Source organism: Anguilla rostrata, chromosome 5, assembly GCF_018555375.3.
Source record: "Anguilla rostrata isolate EN2019 chromosome 5, ASM1855537v3, whole genome shotgun sequence".
Taxonomy (NCBI): domain Eukaryota; kingdom Metazoa; phylum Chordata; class Actinopteri; order Anguilliformes; family Anguillidae; genus Anguilla; species Anguilla rostrata.
This window is the reverse complement of record NC_057937.1, coordinates 24633745-24654308: the sequence shown is the minus strand read 5'-3', so window position 1 is coordinate 24654308 and position 20564 is coordinate 24633745. Positions and strand designations below refer to the sequence as shown.

The following is a 20564-nucleotide window of genomic DNA, read 5'->3' as shown; positions in this document are numbered from 1 at the left end:
TCCTTATCCCTTAAAGCATGTTTGGAAGTAATGTAAACAATGATTCATAAGAACATCATTGGTCTAACAAAGACAAAATCTTTTTAAACTGTTAAGTCTGGAATGGATTTGCTAATGTCTTCATACATCTAAATGTGCTGGATAAAAGTCTGGCAAATTTAAATTTGTAAACACACTGTTTACACTGTCCCCAAAACTTAAAAGAAAATAAATAAATAAATCAGCGCATGCCAAAGACAGTGTCAATCAAAAATTGAAATTCACTACATTTATAATTTCTCAGGCAAGACTGAACAAAGTACATAAACACATTAAAGCTCTATTTGTGTTTACAATGACAATATTTTAGAATATGAAAAAATAAGAAACAAATAGTCAATTTGATGTAAACACTGCATAACACGCAATTATATTGATGACTTGTGCAGACAAAATCTCTGAGATGAGATGCATGTCAATATAGACCAGACTTCAGAGAAAAAACAAGAAATCCATAGGAAAATATTTCTTCCTGCCCAGCCAAGCTCTGTCTGCGTTCACACATCTTGAAAACTGGCTTTGTGGGGACATTTCACACACAATGTAACAGTTCCTTGTGGCCACCAGTTGTCTCAGTTGTGTCCATTTTTTCACATAAATTAAACATAGGCCATTTTTACTGCTGTGTTCTCAAACATCACTGATCCAAACAAACCTTCAATAGCTTCTGAAAACATTAGTAACTTCCGTGCTTGTCTAGTGCCTGTTCCTGTGTTAGAAGATTGTCATTTAACTTAGGGGTCGATCGTGGATTGCGTTTGTACGTGATGCTAACGTTTCTGATACCAATTCTTATACCACTTGATTGATATTTTGTTTCTTTAAGCATGTTAATTTTTATTCTAATTTTGCCAATTGCATGTTTACTCAAATAGAAAGAGATAAATTAGATTCACATACTGTATTTCTAATAGTTTAAATTTCTATTCCATTAAACCACAGTTATTTGATACATTCTGCAACACTGAGCAATTCTGTACACTGTGTAGTTGTGCCACATACTTGTGCTCTCCATGGGCAGTCTCCACCTCCATAGTCATAGGTAATTTCTTCTCCTTCTTTAATGTTGTTCAGGGCAAACAAACACAGGTGTGGGTATCCATTCACGTCAGTTTTTTTCATCTTACAGTTTGGATGTCTGTGGTCATCATTGACTAGCCGCCCAAATGATCCATCTTCTCTAGAGGCATCAATACATTAAAAGATGGAAACATGAGAAAAGGGGAAAAACAAATATTACATAAATGTTCTTGGAAAAATAATTGTTCTATTTTAAGTATACTTTTACCCTCTGATACAATTCAATTCATTTACATTGCAGGATCACATTGTTAAATGACAGATATGACTGTCCAAGACCAACTTAAGTCATTTAACAGACAATGTATACCACAAAATAAGAGCCTCACCTATAGTATAGTATAGTATAGTGTAGTATTAGGAGTATAGTTTAGGTGCAACTTAGTCTTACCACCATGTTTTCCCTCTCCACTTGAACGCAAACATAAATCCAGCACATGATGGGTGGTAAAGTTTTCTTCTTCTCTGTTCTACCATTATCAATTAGTCTATGGTAATATGTTTTACAAATAAACACATCTTGTAGTTAAGGGATGACAAGAAAAAAATGACCTCAATTGATGGCAGCTGATTTGAGATAAGCTGCAATTTAGTGACTATTTAATGTACCCTGAAGTTTTGCATTAGATGCTCATCAGATAATGATTGTATATGTTAGCAATTATTAACTGAAAAATCACCACATCAGACACCACCTTACCTTTCACTGCATTGATGTACTTCACGTCTAATTTGCATGTTTTGTCAGTCTTTGAAACAACATGATGAATGGCATCTTTAAGGGGACTGATCCATCATGGCATTTCAAACTGCAGGGAAATTTTTTAAAATTAGTTTGCATTGGATTCGGATACAGTTTGAGGTCTTTAAAGTTAATAGCTATATACTTTTCTTTACTAACTATTATGCTCAGATACTTGAAAAGCAAAGATACTTGCATACTTTCAAGATTTCTCATTCTCTCAGGCTGTCACCTCTCAAAATCCTTTAAATAACAGAGGAGAATCAAATGGAAAACAGCATGGGGAACCTGATATTGTGTGGTATTAAAAAACTGTCGTTGTAGCCGAAAACCTCATGTGGGCTGTTTATCTTGTAGGATAGAAATACACACCCTGGGAAGCAGACACTTTCTCTCTTTTTCCAGCACTCTATGTCCTTTCCTGTCTGCATAGTCCAACTCCTACCTTGCCATGCCCAATGTTAAATGATTCAGGTTCACTATCCATCCAACATATAGTTGTGAAATAAACTATACTATACTAAACTATAAATGAGTTCCTCAACTAATGCTAAATGTACTGGCTTCAGATTAACGTCCTACTTAGCTGACATAGCTAACTAGCTAATTATTATAGCTGTCTGCACTTTGGTCAAAATCTTTGTTTTTTTATATGTACTCTATAAATAAATTTCACTTAAAACGTAACTTCACAACAAATATTGATCCTGAAGTCACCATAGCAAAATAAAAATCATACATTTAAAAAAGCTAGACTATTATTAACAGAATCAATTTCACACAGTTGGTTAGTTAGGCCTACACTTAGCCTCTGTAATTAGTTAAAGCTAACTAGCTATCCTGCAAACTAATTAGAGCTAAATAACCTAATTTGAGGGTTGAACTGGTTATACTGGTTTGTCTTACAAACGTGCTTACCTTGTATTTCACTTTTGCTCCTTTGTACAAGTTCTTAGCTCCTTAGCTGGCACCTCCTGCAAATAATCTTCTCCCTTGAACACCTTGTAGATTGCCACCTTTCACACTGAAAATGTTTAATTGCTGTTGAAATCCTTCATTATGAGGACCAGGAAGTGGGCGGTACCCAACCATATTTGGAATATGTGTGTGTGGAGCAGTGAGTGCATTACCAGCCAGAAACCTGCTCTCACACACACACACACACACACACACACACACACTGTAAACTGGTAAACATGTGTTATGGGCCAATGCTAAAAACTGCACAGGCACCTTCAGACTCACTCCTGTATTCATTTAAAAGGATTTTCCTCATGGGGAACTGATTTTTTGTCCCCACAGCACAAGAGGTCCCCATGACGTGACTGTGTAAACAGATTGTTGTCCCCACGATGTGATGATTACCAGTGCACACACAAACACACACATTAAGGACTATCACACACACACACACACACACACCAATTTAATAAACACAAAGTTTGCACTGCTTTTATTTATTGTACTGCTTTTATTTGTACTGCCTTTATTTATTGTACTGCTTTTATTTATTTGTACTGTTTTTATGGTACTGCTTTTACTTTACTATATTGAGAAACCATGCAAAATTTCATTGTACCTGAGTATAATGACTATAAAGATCATTCATTCATTCATGTAAGAAATGAGCTTCTTCCCTCGGCATGTAATACTATCATTGGGGAGAAGGATCCGTGTACAGAAATTAGAAAGCAGGAACTGAATGGGAGTTTGATATTCATTTTAAAATATATGTAACAAATATATATATATATATATATATACAGTTGCAATCAAAATTATTCAACCCCTCTAATCCATAAGATGTCTTTGTGATGTGAATAAAATTTCATGACAATGTATCAACTAAGGCCTTTGTAAACAGAAATACATGTTCATTAGAACATGTTCAAGTGATTTTGAAAACATACAGCTGAGTTTACTATTTGTTATAAGGAAAAAAATGAAATTCTCTCCAAAAAAATCAATGACCAAATTATTCAACCCCCAAAATCAGTACTTTGTGGAACATCCTTTAGCTTTTATTACTACCAATAAACGCTTCCTATAAGTGCTCCCAAGCCTCTGACACCTCTCTTTTTGAATCTTGGCCCACTCTTCCTGAGAAAATGCTTCAAGTTCACCAATATTCTTTGGTTTTCGTAATGCCACTGCTTTCTTCAAATCCCACCAAAGATGTTCAGTGGGATTTAAATCTGGGGACTGAAAAGGCCAGTCAAGGACATTCCAAGATCGTTCCCTGAACCAAGTTTTGGTTGACTTGGATGTATGCTTGGGATCATTGTCTTGCTGGAAAGTCCAATGATCACCAAGTTTCAGCTTATGCACTGAGGGCATCACATTCTTCTCCAGAATGGCCTGGTATTTCAAGGAATCCATGGTGCCAGTCACACGCTGAAGATTGCCAGTACCAGAAGCAGCAAAACACCCCCACAGAAGGACTGACCCACCTCCATACTTGACTGTGGGGATGGTGTTCTTCTTGTCATAAGCTGCACCTTTCTTGCGACAGACATACCGCTTATCCATGGATCTAAACAATTCCAGTTTTGTCTCGTCACTCCATAAAATATTATCCCAAAACTCCATAGACTTATCCAAATGACATCTTGCATATTCAAGTCTATTTTTCATATGCTTACTGGTTAAGAGTGGAGTGCGGCGAGGTGTCCGGCCATGAAGGCCTTGCTTGTTAAATATCCTTCTTTTGTTCCAGCTTTCAAATAGTCATCCTGTAAGCCTTTGCCAGTAATATGAGGGGTTTTCTCAGCAGTTATTACGATGGGTCCGATACCATTTGATGTAACTTTACTCTTCCTTCCACGTCCAGGTAGTTTTACTGCTATTCCATGACGGTTAAACTTCCTTATGATGCTGCCAATTGTGTCTCTTTGAACTTTCAATATCTGGGAGATCTTTTTGTATCCATTGCCTTTTTTATGCAATGAAATAATTTCGAAATTTCCGGTCCACCTTAAATCGGTTGCGTTATATGATTGGACGGTTTTGCAGTCTTCCTTACGTATTTTATAGGTTATAATTTGCTTCTAAAAGAGAGATACGGATCAAGAGAGAAACTGAACAAAGGTGGTAATGAGAATTTTTTTTAAAACACTATTTTTAATTATGTTACGTTCACTTCACATGTCTTTTAAGACCGTACTATGGACAGATCAGTGTCACGCATTTTGTTTTCTCCTCAAAATCTAATAGTCTCACCATTGAAAATTTGACATTTAATTACGACAGAAGGGCTCCTGAAGTGGTCTACATCCTACCTCATTTCTGTGACATTTTACGATTGCATTTTTTAATAATCCCACCTCAAACTTTCTATGTAATCCAATAGACGCCAATTGAAAAATATGAAAGTATGGACAAGAATTTCTCTCCAAATGTAGAAATTCACAAAATTCTGACACTTATTCCTGGCATAAGGGGTCCTGGTCTACATCCTAACCCATTTCTATGAAATTATACTGTAGCATTTTTTAATAATCCCACTTCAAACATTCTCAATCCAATTAAAAATGAATTTGGATTGCACTGATTGTCTTAATACATTACATTACATTTATTTGGCAGACGCTTTTATCCAAAGCGATGTACAAAAAGTGCATTTCATGTTCATAGACAACTACTAAACACAGGTTCAGTAAGATACAATACTTATTTTGTATAGCTATTTCTAGCCAAGAACACAGTTTAGTTCACACAGTGAACACTATTCAGACCTAACCTCTGCAAAGCCAACTAGGCAGAAGAATAAGCTACAGTATTAGGACAAATACAAATTACCAAAAAGTGCTGGGATGGGGCAACATGTAACAAGTGTCATGAAAAAGGGGGGGGGGGTGTTTAGAGTGAAATATGGTGGTTAGTCTAGGTATAGTCTGAAGAGATGAGTCTTCAGGCCACGGCAGAAGATGGGTAGTGAGGGGGAGGTTCGGAGAGGGACGGGGAGTTCGTTCCACCACTGGGGAGCTAGGGTGGAGAAGCTCTGTGATCCCTTTGGTCGGGTGGGAGGGGTTATAAGGCGCCCTGCTGCCGCAGAGCGGAGTGGTCGAGCAGGGACATAGGATCGAATCATGTCCTGCAAGTAGATGGGGGCTGTCCTGTTGGCTGCAGTGTAGGCAAGGGTCAGGGCTTTGAACCGGATCCTGGCAGCAACCGGTAGCCAGTGGAGTGATCGCAGCAGAGGAGTGACGTGGGAGAATTTGGGAAGGTTGTAGATGAGACCCAATGGGATGCCCAAATATATGCCTGTTCCGAATGATATATATATATTGGTTTCAATGTATATATATCAGAAATGATGTATATATATTGTTTTCAATGTATATATATCCGAAATGATGTATATATATATATATCGGTTTTGATGTATAAATATCAAATATGATGTATATTTATCGTTTTCAATGTATAAATATCAAAAACAATGTATATATATCGGTTTTGATGTATATATATCAAGAAATTATGTATGTATATATCACAGTTCAATGTATATATATCAAGACAGATGTATATATATCAGTTTCAATGTATATATATAAAAAATGATGTATATATATCAGACTTCATTAAATATTTCCTGTTTGTCCCCTCATATATATATACTGTATGTATGTGTGTATATATATATATATATATATATATATATATATATACATATATATATACACTCACCGGCCACTTCATTGGGTGACTGGAGTGGCACCTGGCGTGGGGTCTTCTGCTGCTGCAGCCCATCTGCTTCAAGGTTTGACGTGGTGTGCGTTCAGAGATGCTCTTCTGCATACTTGTAACGAGTGGTATTTGAGTTACTGCTGCCTTTCTATCAGCTCTAACCAGTCTGGCCATTCTCCTCTGACCTCTGCCATCAACAAGGCATTTTTGCCCAGAGAACTGCCGCTCACTAGATATTTTCTCTTTTTCGGACCATTCTCTGTAAACCCTAGAGATGGATGTGCGTGAAAATCTCAGTAGATCAGCAGTTTCTGAAATACTCAAATCAGCCCGTCTAGCACCAACAACCATGCCACTTAAATCACCTTTCTTCCCATTCTGATGCTTGGTTTGAACTTCAGCAGATTGTCCTGACCATGTCTACATGCCTAAATGCTTGAGCTGCTGCCACGTGATTGGCTGATTAGATATTTGCGTTAACGGGTGCAGTTTGCAGTTGAACAGGTGTACCTATTGTAGTGGCCGGTGAGTGTATATACAGTACTGTGCAAAAGTCTTGGGCACCCTAGATTTTTAAATATAATATATAGTATATATTTGGTCTTAGATGTTTATTTTTTGTTTTCTGCATTAGTGTGTCAGTAGAAAAGAGCAAATTTGAGATTTTCAAACATTAATTTTCCAAAAAATGAAATTTTACAGATACATTTTTGTATTTTGTTAAATAAAGTAATATTTTAAGTAACACACTACTTTTCAGATAAAAACTTGATCAAGGGTCTCTGGGATTACCTGGAGAGCCAGAAGCAAGCAAAACAGCCAAAATCTGCAGAAGGACTGTCACAAGCTCTCCAAAATGCTTGGAACAACCTACCAGCCGATTTTCTTATAAAACTGCAGGACAGTGTACCTAAGAGAATTGATGTAGTTTTAAAGGCGAAGGGTGGTCACACCAAACATTGATTTTATTTAGTTTTTAACTATTTACTGCTCTTTATATTATTTTTTCGATATTTATAACCTTTCATTTCATTATTTTTGAAAGCATCTTAGCTGTACAGCATTTTTTTACAGGTGCCTAAGACTTTTGCACATTTTGGAATGTATTGCTTTTTGAGAGTACACCTTTCATTAAATGTTGAATCCCATAAAAATACGTACCGTATTTGTATGTATTAGTTTTACTGTATGAATACCAAAATACTGGTTCATGTTGTTGAAGGAAAAGAGATAACCCTACCCTAAAAGTCGCACAAGTGATGATAAGTTTCCCTCCAACGACACTGATTACATGTGGAGGGAAGCGGCTAATTTTTTTAATTTTATAGCCAACATTATATTCCGTTATATTCTGGCAAGTATGCAATTTATATTTTGCTATTTGATTATATGGTAGCATTTATAACAATGTGCATGAAGAATTAACAGTTGAAATATAATTTCTGAAAGATCGCCAAAACAGGTTTGAGCTCCAAGACCACGTGAACTAGCTGGAGCGAGCTGTGATTCTCTTCTTCAACGTGTTTGTCAATCCAATCTATCTATTCAGCTATGTTTTTTGTTTGATGCTGCATCAGTTTGTGGAGAAAATATAAAATCTCCAAAACAATGCTGTTGGAGTCTTACAATGTGTGAAGCTGTATGATTCCCAGTCTTTGCAGAATCTTAAAATGTGTGCACATCTAGGACTAAAAACCCATGATTTAGGACAGATTGTTGCTAAATGTTCAAGTATGTCAGACTTTAGTTGTCTAGAAGTCATCTAGTGTATGGGAGGCATAAGGAAACTGTATAAGCTAACACATTATTTAACATTCCCTTTACTAGCTAATTTTAGCAGCAATATGTGAATTCCTGTGATTTGAGCTAACTAGATGCATAGTCATATAAAACTAAGATCTGAGCTTGGTAATTACAAGTGACAGCACAATAGTCTTATCAGCTAGCTAGTCTAGCTACTTGTATCTGAGATGATTGGTTCAATACTTGATCTTTTTTGGAAACAAACCAAATTGATAAAATTTAACACATTATAATGAACTAACTGGCTATTGGGAATTGGTGATGTTAACATTAGTTACGACAGTGTCCAAGTAGCCACACTGACTAGTGGCTGCTAGCTCGGTCCATACAGTTCAGTGACTCTTATTCAGTTCAGTAACCATGGAAGTTCAAACTACTTTATAGTCTTTTTCCTTGTAGGCTATTCATCATTTGTAGGCGTTCCACTGATCATATGAGTCTGAGTTGTCACGACCTGGCTCAAGGGCCAAGATTAAAGGGAGATGCACACTGACACATTTAAAAACCAAGTTCACATTTATTGAAAATAATATAAGTATTCCAAAAGGGGGACAAAGTGGGGTGTGAAAGTCAGCATTACCAGAAGTGTAGGTGAGTGGATGTGTGAAACATATGGTGAAGCAATGTTGTATGGTATAAAACCAAAAATGCAGCCAACACCTAAACAGAAGCCAACATGTGGGGAGAGAGCTCTCTCTCTTTAACAGGAGACAGGCCATCTTAATCTCTGTGGGAGTCCTGGACACAGGTGCTCCCAATTGCACCAACAACCCTCATCTCCACCCTTCAGGCACCTGTGAACAATATCGCAAGGAGCAGCAAGGGCAGCAGAGTAGGGGGTCATCACAGAGTCATATGTTGACTAACCAGAGTCTAGTGTTGAATGAAGCAACTTGGCTATAACTTTGTTATCGAATTGTGTCAAGTAAAATCACGCATCGATTCTTATTCTTATATGTATTTAGGATATAACCGGGTTGTAAATATGACTGTAAACCCCTTACTTTGATAGAGAAAGGCAGGAGTTTCTTCATTGTAGCCTATGGGGGACTTGAGAGCTGCAGTGCATTGGACACCATGTTGGTTTATGCAACTTCTGACTCCTCCTGCCTCTCCAGTTCCAATATACACTCCATGAATTTAATGAGTGGCTTCTGGGTTGAGCACCACCTCAACCAGGGAAGAAGAATAAGACAGATATTTGTGTGTGGATCAGTAGTTGTGAGTGGAATATTAGGTATTTTTCTGTGCATCAGACTGCACAAACTGCATGAGAAAAGTCTCAAAATCCAAAATATAAAAAAGGAAACTCAGAAACTTACATCACTGAATGCACACGTCTGGGCAAATGATTCAACTCTTCACGAGCTAATTTTATATTTGAGAATGTCTTATTGCAGAAAATTCACACGGGAATTGGAAACACATTTTTTGTTTTCATATACAAAGTAGGAGGTATTTGTGTGAAGGGACAATATGTATGGACCAATATGTATGCATTTGTAAAAAATCAGTGCACATTCATTTAAATGACAATTTACAAGACACAAGTTGAAAGATATTCGTGTATGGATAGAACACGTTTGTGACTTGTCTCTTACTTATGTATCATGATGCATGCATTTGTCAATAATATTGAGACTCTATATTGATCCCTCTCCATATTCTCGTGTTAAAGTAGGCTATTTGATTGCATGGGAGACAGGGTTGGTTGTGGCCAATTTCATCTTTTACTTGATTACCAAGAGACAGTTTGTTCAGGAATGACAGCTTTTTCAAAAGAACAACTTGATACTGTCTATTAACGTTTGGTGATGATTAAATTTAATCGCTAACCTGAAAGGCACAATTTGACTTCAAACAGATGTGTCAGGGAAATTACTGTTTCCCATCTCCACATACCCAGAGGTGAGATCCATCCCTAATAACACAGAGTCACAGCACTTTCAGAGATCAATAAGACTTTTATTCAACTTGCAAGGAGAAGAAAGAATGAGAGAACACTCACAAAACTCTGAAGTTTCAGATGCATAGGCCGTTCCTTATATCCACAAACTCAGTAACTTTCCACTAGGCACAGGAGGCGTGTTTCTCCTTCTCACCTAAACAGCTGCCCCCTGCCCTAATTAATCCTTACCCTCCTTAGCAGTGGACACCCGGTCTGACAACCTTGGTCTTCTCAGCTTTATTTTGTCTCCCGATAAGATTGACCGTACAATAAATCCTCCAGGGTGCGGTGTCATCCACCAGTCCTCCCAATATGTGAAGAATGGGACAATCTGTTTTTCACACTTAGGCCTTGATCATTTATCATTTATCTTAACACGTTTTTCTGATTGTGCAGATAGAGGAAAAAGAAAGAACGGAAAAAACATAACATATCAAAATCAAATATGTGATCAGTACAATTCATTCAAGTGAAACACTTCTAAAAACTGTAACATTATTAATATTTTACTGATTATTCATAATACATAATTTCCCTTTTTCGGGAGTAATCATCACAGTTATGTCCTATGCCCAGTTCCAGCTTACCAGGGGGAATCGAAAAACCAGAATCTCCAGGTCTTAGTTGAGTCCGGAAAAAATGATAATTATTTAAAGGAAAAACTGCTTCTCGGGGTCACATGTACCCGTAGGTGGTGTCAGTTACAGTACTAAACAAAAAGACACAATAAGTATGGAATGACAAGTCAATGTTAAATAAATGAATATGCCAATGAAAAAAATAAATATGCCTATGAAAAAAACAAATGGGGAAATAAATATATAAATATATAATAAATGTAAATATAAATATATAAATGAGTCAATATAGTTCAATAAATAAATAGGTTTTTATTTATTTCAGGGGACTTTTATTTCATGCCACATTTATTTATTTCCATCTGTTCTACATCAGACCGGCAATACGTCATCCAGAGTAAGCTCCTCTCATCATCACGCCTATGGGGGAAAACAATACCACGTCCCGCGTAGACGGCAACAGTGTAAACAGAGGAAGCTGAAACATGTCTCCAAAATTCTACTTTAAACAAACCGGGTTAAATTAATAACGCTATGCCGAAGATTTGCTGTGTAGTTGGTTGCACCAACAATAAATCCAAAAACGCTGATCTCCGATTTGTTCCCCTATGGCTCCAAGCTATACGAAAGGAAGACAATGGGAAGCTATGGGACCCTGCATCTCCACACACTTATAGCTAACTTAGCTAACGCTATGTCTGATTAACAATTATATGCTATGGCCAGATAGCTAGCTATAAATACTATCCCTGTGTTTAGATTACTGAAAGCCCATCGCTATGTTAATAATAATAATAATAATAATAATAATAATAATAATAATAATAAATTAATTTTATATAGCGCTTTTCATGGTCTCAAAGACGCTTTACAATAATGGTAAATACATACATACATACAATGAAACATACAATTCAGAGAGAAAAAAATAAAGAGAGGGGGTGTGAGAGGGGGGAGACAAACATCAAGGGAAGGCTAGGGAAAAGAGGTGGGTTTTAAGACTAGATTTGAAGGAGGTGAGTGAGTCTGAGGTGTGGATGTCGGGGGGGGGGGGGGCATTCCAGAGTTTGGGGGCGGCAACTGAGAAGGCGCGGTCGCCAAAAGAACGGTGCTGAGTGGGGATGGTGGTGAGGAGGCCGGCAGTGGATGAACTTAACTGTCTGGGTGGCTGGTAGGGGAGCAGGAGATCAGAGAGGTAAGTGGGTGCGAGGCCATTTAGGGATTTGTAAACTAGGAAGAGGAGTTTTAATGTGATGTGTGATGTGATTGGGAGCCAGTGTAAATCTTTCAAGATGATGTGAGACCGGGAGGATGTGCGGGACAGTATTCTTGCAGCCGAGTTCTGAACCAATTGAAGTTTGTGTTGGAGGCGGGAGGGAAGACTAGTGAGGAGTGCATTGCAGTAGTGCGTGAATGAGTTTTTCTGCATTGGGATGGGTGAGAGAGGGTCTGAGTCTGGAGATATTGCGTAGATGGAAAAATGAAACCTTGACAGTGTTGTTGATGTGCTTTTCAAAGGAGAGGGATGGATTGAATATGACACCAAGGTTGCGGACCAGGGGGGAGGTGGAGACAGGGGTACCGTCAATGGTGACGGAGAAGTTGTGTAGTTTTGTGAGCTGGGGTTTTGGTCCGATGAGAATGATTTCAGGTGTGCCCAGTCAGATTTCTTTACGGGGCATGGAAAGGGGAGTGGTTACTGTACGTGTGACGCACCAAGTTGAGAACATTCTCAACCAGTTGAAAATAGGACGATAAATTTAAAACGCATATTTTCCAAAAATAAAGAAGGGACATATTTTACAATTCACTACTATAATCGGGTTAAATTGGGGGTGGATGTGGGTGGGCGGCATCCACCCACCTTTGGTAAATAAATAAATAATTTTGACCGGCAGTTTTACAAATAACTATGACAATCCAGTCAATTTTTTGTGTGCTCCAGTCCATGTGTTCCTTCTAGCCAGTTACTCGCTCAAGCAATGAAAAATCCAAAGAAAAAAAAACTCAGGAGGAATAGTCGTTTTTATATAGACAGGCACAGAAAGAAAAATATTGTTGATCGTCTTGCTTGTTTTGAAGCGGATGCGGTAGGTAATTTCATTAACATGTAATTTAATTTATGCAACATTTTAAAGAGAGATGAGTAAACAGCCCCCACGAACGCCGGCTATTATTAACGGCAACATTGATTGCTTGAGCAAAATCAGCAGGTTGCTGATCTCAGCGGCGACTGGTGAGCTGAAAGTTAGTGGGACGCAAAACATTCCTTTAAACTAATCATTGATCTCAACCTGTTTTCATTAGTAATTTTCCTTTATAATCAAGCGGGCCAACGATCGGACTAATCAAATGGCAAGTAGCCTAACACACAGCGTCTTCATACCGTGTTAGGGGGATTAAATCATAAATTCAATTTATCCGTTAAAAATCTGTTTTAATCACCAAGTAGTCTACACTTAACAAACAAGATACACCAGTCTGTTATCTTCCGTGTTAGCTTTCAGAATAACCAGCAAAAACAAAACCTGCACTTCAATTTTGTTTACAATCTACGCATTGCAGATATTTTCCATGAATACAAGTGCGGAGAAAGAAGTGCATGTATTCGCAAATAATGTTGATTAAAAGTGTGCACAATTTCATACCTCAAATGAAAATAAATGTAGGCTATAAGGCCTAGGCTAAAACTGCCTATTTGGGGAGAGCTGGCTATATATGATAGTACTGAGTAGCCTATTTTGTGGATTAATTGTATTGAATTGTATTAAAATCAGGGGAAGTTTCCGCCACTGCTTAGTGATTAAAACAGATTTTTCTAAATCGCATTTATCATTTAATCTCCCTAACACAATGTGAAGAAGCCTTTCCAATTGCTTAGTCAGATCGTTTGCATGCTTGTTAATCACTGAAAATTAATTAAAACAGTTTGAGATCAATGATTAGTTTAAAGGAAAGTTTTGCACCCCACCAATTTTTAGCTCACCAGTCACCGCTAAGAAAGATGGATAAAGGAGGAAGAAATATGAGGACAAGAGGAGGATGACCGATTATTTTTTGTAGGTAAAAAAAAATTCTCAGCATTAATGACACTCAATAAACTTGAAATATTTTATGTAAAAGCTTGCATCAATAGTATACATTCTTTTTAAAACATTGTTTTCCTTAATTACAATTATGTGCACAATACATTAAACATACAAGTATTTTGAGCTGAGACATTCATTGGTTTGTACCTTTTTTCACCCACCTCCCACCGGATCTCAGGGTCCACCCACCTCCCAAATCCCAATTTAACCCTGACTATAATGTACAACAAACTGTGTTTTTCAAAATTTTGTTGGGTGCAGTGTCTTTTTGCTGCTATCACGGAGAGAATGATGATGAGACAAAACTTCCGGTTATGCTGGGCTATAAAAGGAGAAAGAAAGAAAGCTTATAATGTCACCTGCTGGATAAAATAATTGTAAATCAAGTCAGAATGTACTAAACATTGTGATAATACCGTAAACAGCATGTGTGGTTTTACGCACTGTTGTTTTGGAAGGTACCCAGGCGGCACAAATGAGTGTATATTTCACACTCAACAGTTTGTCTAAGACAATATATGACCACTCAGTCTTGAAAGGGACATCTCTACATGTAAAACTAATGGTAAGTTTGTATTAGGGATGTGACGGTATGACGGTATACCATAAAATTCAAATATGAAATAGTACTATCATAAACGTACCGTAATACCATGATAGTAAACCACGTGACAAAAGCTATTTTCATGCGGGGAATTTTTTTTCCGACCATTACCCTAATAAAATATCTAAATAACCCATATTAAATAATATACTGGACCTGAATTGAGATAATGAAATCTGATCCTAGATCTGCATTTAGAGGCAAAGTCATTTAAAAACACAGGTCGCGTCTTTCCAGCCAATCATTATGCTTGATGCATGACGTGCGTGCCCCCACGGGAGCAGGCAGCTGCACGGCTGCCGTTCTCCCGCTCGTTCTTTGTGATGTAAAATGTAAGCTAGCTTGCTACCTACAAATTACCAGCAATGTTATTTTCTTCACAAGTTAAAAAAACTAGCTAAATGAGTACCGAGGAGTCAGGCGAAGGCAGGGGAGAGGCAAAGAGAAAGTCGTCGAAAGAACTGAGGTTGAAGTTGAACTCACAGACTAGGTAGGGCCAGTTATGCACTGAGAGACTTTTTGGACATTTTGAAAAGAGACATGCTTTCACAAGAACAAACAAATATTGACACAGCACATTAAATACATCGACACAGCATAACGTTATAATTCTACACTGATGACTTATACAACTGTTGTTTCCATGCTGATGGATTGTAACGTTACAGCTCTCAATTATAACGATTAGGTTACATGTTTGAGCGATTGCGATTTAATTGTAGGCTATTTGACATTATCTGTAGACCAGGTTTTTAGTGTGAGTCTCATTCATTTGAGTAGGGTCCATGAAGTTGCCTGCTTCCATGCAGCGTATGTGGCGTGCAAATGTTCTTCTCCCCTTTGTGGCTGTTGGTATTGCACTCATTGGCTGAAGTATGTGAGTAAGCGTGTCAAACGAGGTTGTTGCTTACAACAAATACGCTATTTTTGTGAAATTACATATTTACACCTATGATTTATCTTTTTTGGCTGTGTACGATAATTTACTTTAAAATCCGATCATTTTAAGCCTCCGGTACGATAGTTTAATATTTCCCACCTGGCAACGCTGGCTAGCTAGCTGTTAAACAGCTACACGGCATCTCCGTTTGCAGTCCCTTACAACACTTGCAATGTCTTGCAACGCTGATTCTGATACCGACTGTAATGAAGAATTATATCTCCCAAAAAGCGAACTCGTTCATCCGTGTGGGCTCACTTTGGATTCAGGAAAATCGTGATATTGAGTAGTGTGATTATCATACTGTGAAATTTTCATACCATCACATCCCTAGTTTGTATATGTATTTCAAATTTAGTCACAGATACTGACATGGCAAAATTTTAGAAAAATTAGTCTTGTTTATTTCGTTTTACAGTGAGCAGCGTTTTCTCTGCTGCATCAGCATATCTTAGGGATTGCTGGGTTTATCTTGTTGCTATGACGAAATACAAATTTTTAGTGGTGAAAAAATATTAGTGGTGAAAAAATATTTTTATGAATGCCCAGATAGACACTATTGTCCAGTGTGTCATGCGTGGGGGGGTGTAGCTGCAGATGAGACTGCAGGGAGGGGGTGCTTGTTAAATAGACGACCAGCGCGACAATGGTGGCGCTGCGAAACTCTGTATTCAGCATAGTTGTTGTGTATCATCTACTAATAAAGCTAGAACACAGAGTTTGTTTTTTCAACTCATAGTTTGGTTGCAGGAGCAATGAATGTCTTGAGTTGAGAAATCTAGGTACGCTGCCCAGCGGCTCATCAGTCCTCCCACTCTCAGGGTCAAGAGCAAACTCCAATTCCTGCAAGGGCTGGAATTGCTTGGACACCACAGCCTCTGGAGATGCTGCCCCTGTGTGTTGTCCTTTCTGCGCTTGCGCCCTACTGTCACCCATCTATCTCTCCCTGTCTGCTCTGGATTCTTCCCCCTTCCCAGCTATGGAATGCACACAAATTTCTTAAAGGACAAGCTAGTCAGTTCCTGGAACTCTACCAGTTGCGAACTGTGGAGTCCAGAAAGCTGGCCCGCGAGATCAAGGATCTTGCACTCGAGGTGCTCAATCAGCTGGCAATGGTGGCAGAAGAAAATTACTTTCCAGGGGGAGTTCTTCCAGAAACTGTCACACAGCTTTTTTTACCCCCTAACCATCAACCAGTTCAGTAAGTTACTGCCAAGACCACAATTTTAAAATGTGTGGGTGGCTCCGGACAACAGGCAGAAGAAACCGAAGAAAAAAAAGAAATAAGGCACTTTTAACTATCTAACGTTTAGCATTGAATTAATAACACAAAAAAGAACTACCAAGTGCGAAATCCGGTTACAACCAACTAACTTTGCTTGCTTTTACTAAATAGAAATAACTGAAGGAGTCTTTGTACTAGGTAATATTTTATTCATCGATATTTCAGGACAAAATACAACCAAAATTTATCCGGAATCAGATGATAATTAACTACAGTTACATTAGCAGGTAGGCTCCTGGGGAGGCAGTAGACCACAAAAACGTCTGGTTAGCCTAATTAGCTAACCACTAGTTTCCTCACAAAGAATGATACCATAATCAGCATGGGCTGTATTTTGCTCTACTTAGGGATTAGGTTGTGAAGCTGTGAAATTTAGCCTTTAATTTAACATATTTCTTTTGCTTTTAACTATCACTATAAGCAAAAATTGAAGTGCATGCAGCATACCAGTCCCCAGCCTGACACAGCAGAGTTGGTTGTTGAAAGCAAACAAAAACGTAATAGTATCTCCAAATAATAAGATGGCACTTCAAATTCCCCACTACAGTCACTGATGACACACAATAAGCCTATAGACACAACACAAAATAGTGAAAGCATTCCTTCTGAGGAAAAATGAGACTCTACTGGCTGGATTGTTGGGCTTCCGCAACTATTTCCCACTAGGTGGAGGAATGTCTTCCATAGCGGCAATCTGGTCATATAAAATATTAAACCACAGTTCCAGTTAAGTATCATTCGAATATGTCTGTGTGTATTGTGTGCATTTGGCCCCTGTATTTGAGTGCTTTTTTGGCTGCCCTAGGCCCGGCCCCTGCTCCCCAATACCCTGGGTGCGAGAATGCGTGCTCCAACTGGCCCCTCAGACTCAGTGGCGACATAAGATCCTGCTGGGACTCAACTTGTACGGAATGGATTTCTCCAGCCAGGGAGGGGCAGAGCCGCTGTTGGGGAACAGGTAAGAGACTGCATGTAGATGGCAACATAACCCTTAACTTGGAAAAGCCAGAGTGGGACCAAACTGCTGCTGAAGCCTGCTACTGGAGGTGGCTAGTGAATGTTAGTATTTTTCATGAGCAGAGGTGAAAAGCGCACAGCACAAACAGATGGCACAGGTGGAAATGGGCTGGATTATGCTGAATACATTACCAGAGGGCATGTTACAGCTAGATATTCTCATAGCCAATCAAATGAATTCTTTGCATTCCATTTAAGAGTGGAGCATAGAGCACCCTGGTGTACTGCCAATTTCTGTTGTCTACCACTGCTGTTTGAATCTATCTGATGAAAAACATGTTTTCAACATACAAAAATGGCAAGTTACTCACACATACAAAGCACTGTCTATAAGTCATTCATTCAAATCTAGGCCTGCCATTAAAAGTATTGATATCAGAATTGTGCTGTTACATGCAACAATATTGTCTATCTTAGCTCATACAAATTAAACAAGCTGTATTCCAAAGCAGTGCTACCAAATGTTTCCTAAATTATTTCAAGTAACTTAGCCCTCTGTTCTTAAAATCTTACCATCTGAAGACAATGCCATCATTCAAATTGTGTGTTACATCAAAGTGTCTAAAAAAAAAGTAAACGGAAATGCCGAAAGCGGAACTGTCTGAAGTGTGGGTGTATTTTATTATTTTAGTGCTTATTAATTTCACAGTCATTATCTTGCACCAACTAGGACGGGTAACTTTACTTACCGAAGTGTAACACTGATTGTAGAGTTTAACTTGACAGCCGTCTGTACTGTTATACAATCGATCTGTCGTGTTGTTAGCAAGATAGCTAACATTAAACACAGTGAAAATGGCAAAAAAGCAGAAGTGTCTAAAGTATGGGTGTATTTTATTTGGATTTCTGAAATATAAGTTTGAGAAATATGAGTTTCCCGGAAAGAAAACATTGTATTTTTAGTTAGCCAGCAAGCCAGTATAATGAGTTAGAGAATTGCTTTAGGCGGAGGGGGGATTTGAACCCGGGTTTATCAGTCGTGTAAAAAGTTCCAAAGGCGAAGGCACTATCCAGTGAGCTACGAGGGAAGTAGACATCAGAGTTGCAAATTTTACAAATCCTGAAAAGTGCCAAACTCTCGATGCTGTATCGGTATGGGGCATGCCCCGCCAAGGCGTAACTTGGCTGGATGGCAGGTATGCCATCCCAATTTTATATTGATTTTGCTTAACCCTCTGGGGTCGAGAGCTCCGCCGGCGGAGCTCGACAAGATGAAATTTACTTTCGTTTCTATTTGGATGATTAACTTCACGTGCTGATATCATACAGACGCAACAAAAACATTGACAGAAACCTTAGAATCACGACTTTCCAATGCGCCCATTGGCAAATAATATGAATTGTTTTAAATGTTCTAAATTTGATTAATTAGATCATGTATGCTTTGTTAAACTTTACTCATTACTATGTGAATTTCGCTCAGCAGGAAGTCTGCCCAAATCGCATTCACATGTTAACAACATGATAATTACTCTCCATAGAAGGAGACTAAAGGAGGGGCGATGCGAGATCCATGTGAGAAATGCCAAGTCTGCGAAAGCGGGATAGAATGACAAAGTGTCACCTAATTCACTTCTTTTGAGGGGAACATTTTGTTTAATTTTGGAAAATGGTCCGTCCGGAAGCCGACACTAATGAAGAGCGGGGTCATTTCGAACAGCGAACTGATCCAGCTGAGGATCAACTTCATGCGTAAGTATTTTTCTTATGATTATATTGGTAAATATGTGTACTGTATTGCAACGTATCTGTGTGTTTGTAGGAATATCCAGCAATATGCGCGTTTGTAAATTCCCACACTATGAACGATTCGAACTATTGCATCTCAAAATTATACACTAGGCTCTCTGCGTCTGGTTGTGTTAGAAGTATCAGGTAGACTGTATGTTTTTCGATCATATTGGTAATAAATAGCCCGTGGCGTGGCTAAGATTCTAAAACTGATGTCCTCGCACAATCGATATTAGCATACTGTAAGTAAATTCGCGAAATAGCAATATAATAACCACTTAGCTAAACAGATCTAGCCTACTTCAGATTGAGGCATTGTTATTGATGAGTTGCGTGTAGTTGAGCTGGAATATCAATGTTTATTTAGTTTAGCTAATGTTGTTTCGTTGATAGCTTGCATTATTTGTAAATGTGTGCTGTATTACATTCTCTGTGTGTTTGTAGGAATATTCACTAATATGCGCACTTGTAAATTCCCACACTACGAACGATTCTAACCATTGCTTCTCAAAATTATAGGCTACCTCTCTGCGTCTGGTTGTGTTTGTTTGGTTCTTTGTTTGTATATGATGTAACCATGTCACATTTCCTAAGTTTTGTTTTCATTAGTTAGTGGTTTGCCCCTTTTTTGTAAAGCACATTTAATTTTCACCTGTTGAAGGAAATGTGCTATATAAATAAAGTTTGATTTGATGTCACATTACCTAACAATTTTGTTTTTATCATATTTACAGAGATGCTGATCAGGAAACACGGCCTAGTTCACCACTAGCTAAGAGGCCACGCAAGCGTTGCAAGAGTACACCAGTCTCATCTCATCTTCCATGCGTATAGTTTGCTTCAATAAAGGTTCTGAAAATCAAAAGATGTCTTTCTGTCTTCTAAATGGCTCACTGAGTCTTTGTCTTAGTGGTGGGGAGACATGCGGCCAGGTGTGAATAGCCTACTTAGCTGGCAGGTCGTCATACCCAATGCATATTCATTACAGAAAGGCCATTTGCCCTCCCATTCTCACC

General features: G+C 38.3%; 1 protein-coding gene across 13 annotated transcripts in view; it reads left to right on the top strand.

Annotated features, from left to right (window-relative positions):
• Nucleotides 1–20564, top strand: part of chid1 (chitinase domain containing 1) — a 352093-nt gene that overhangs the window by 170539 nt on the left and 160990 nt on the right. For all 13 annotated transcript variants that reach the window (XR_010330348.1, XR_010330349.1, XM_064337950.1 and 10 more), the window contains one exon: nt 17606–17758. Coding sequence is in view for 11 of the 13 variants with exons in the window: in XM_064337950.1 (XP_064194020.1) it covers nt 17606–17758 (153 nt within the window). In the remaining 2 variants the exon portion in view is untranslated. The remainder of the gene's footprint in view (nt 1–17605; nt 17759–20564) is intronic.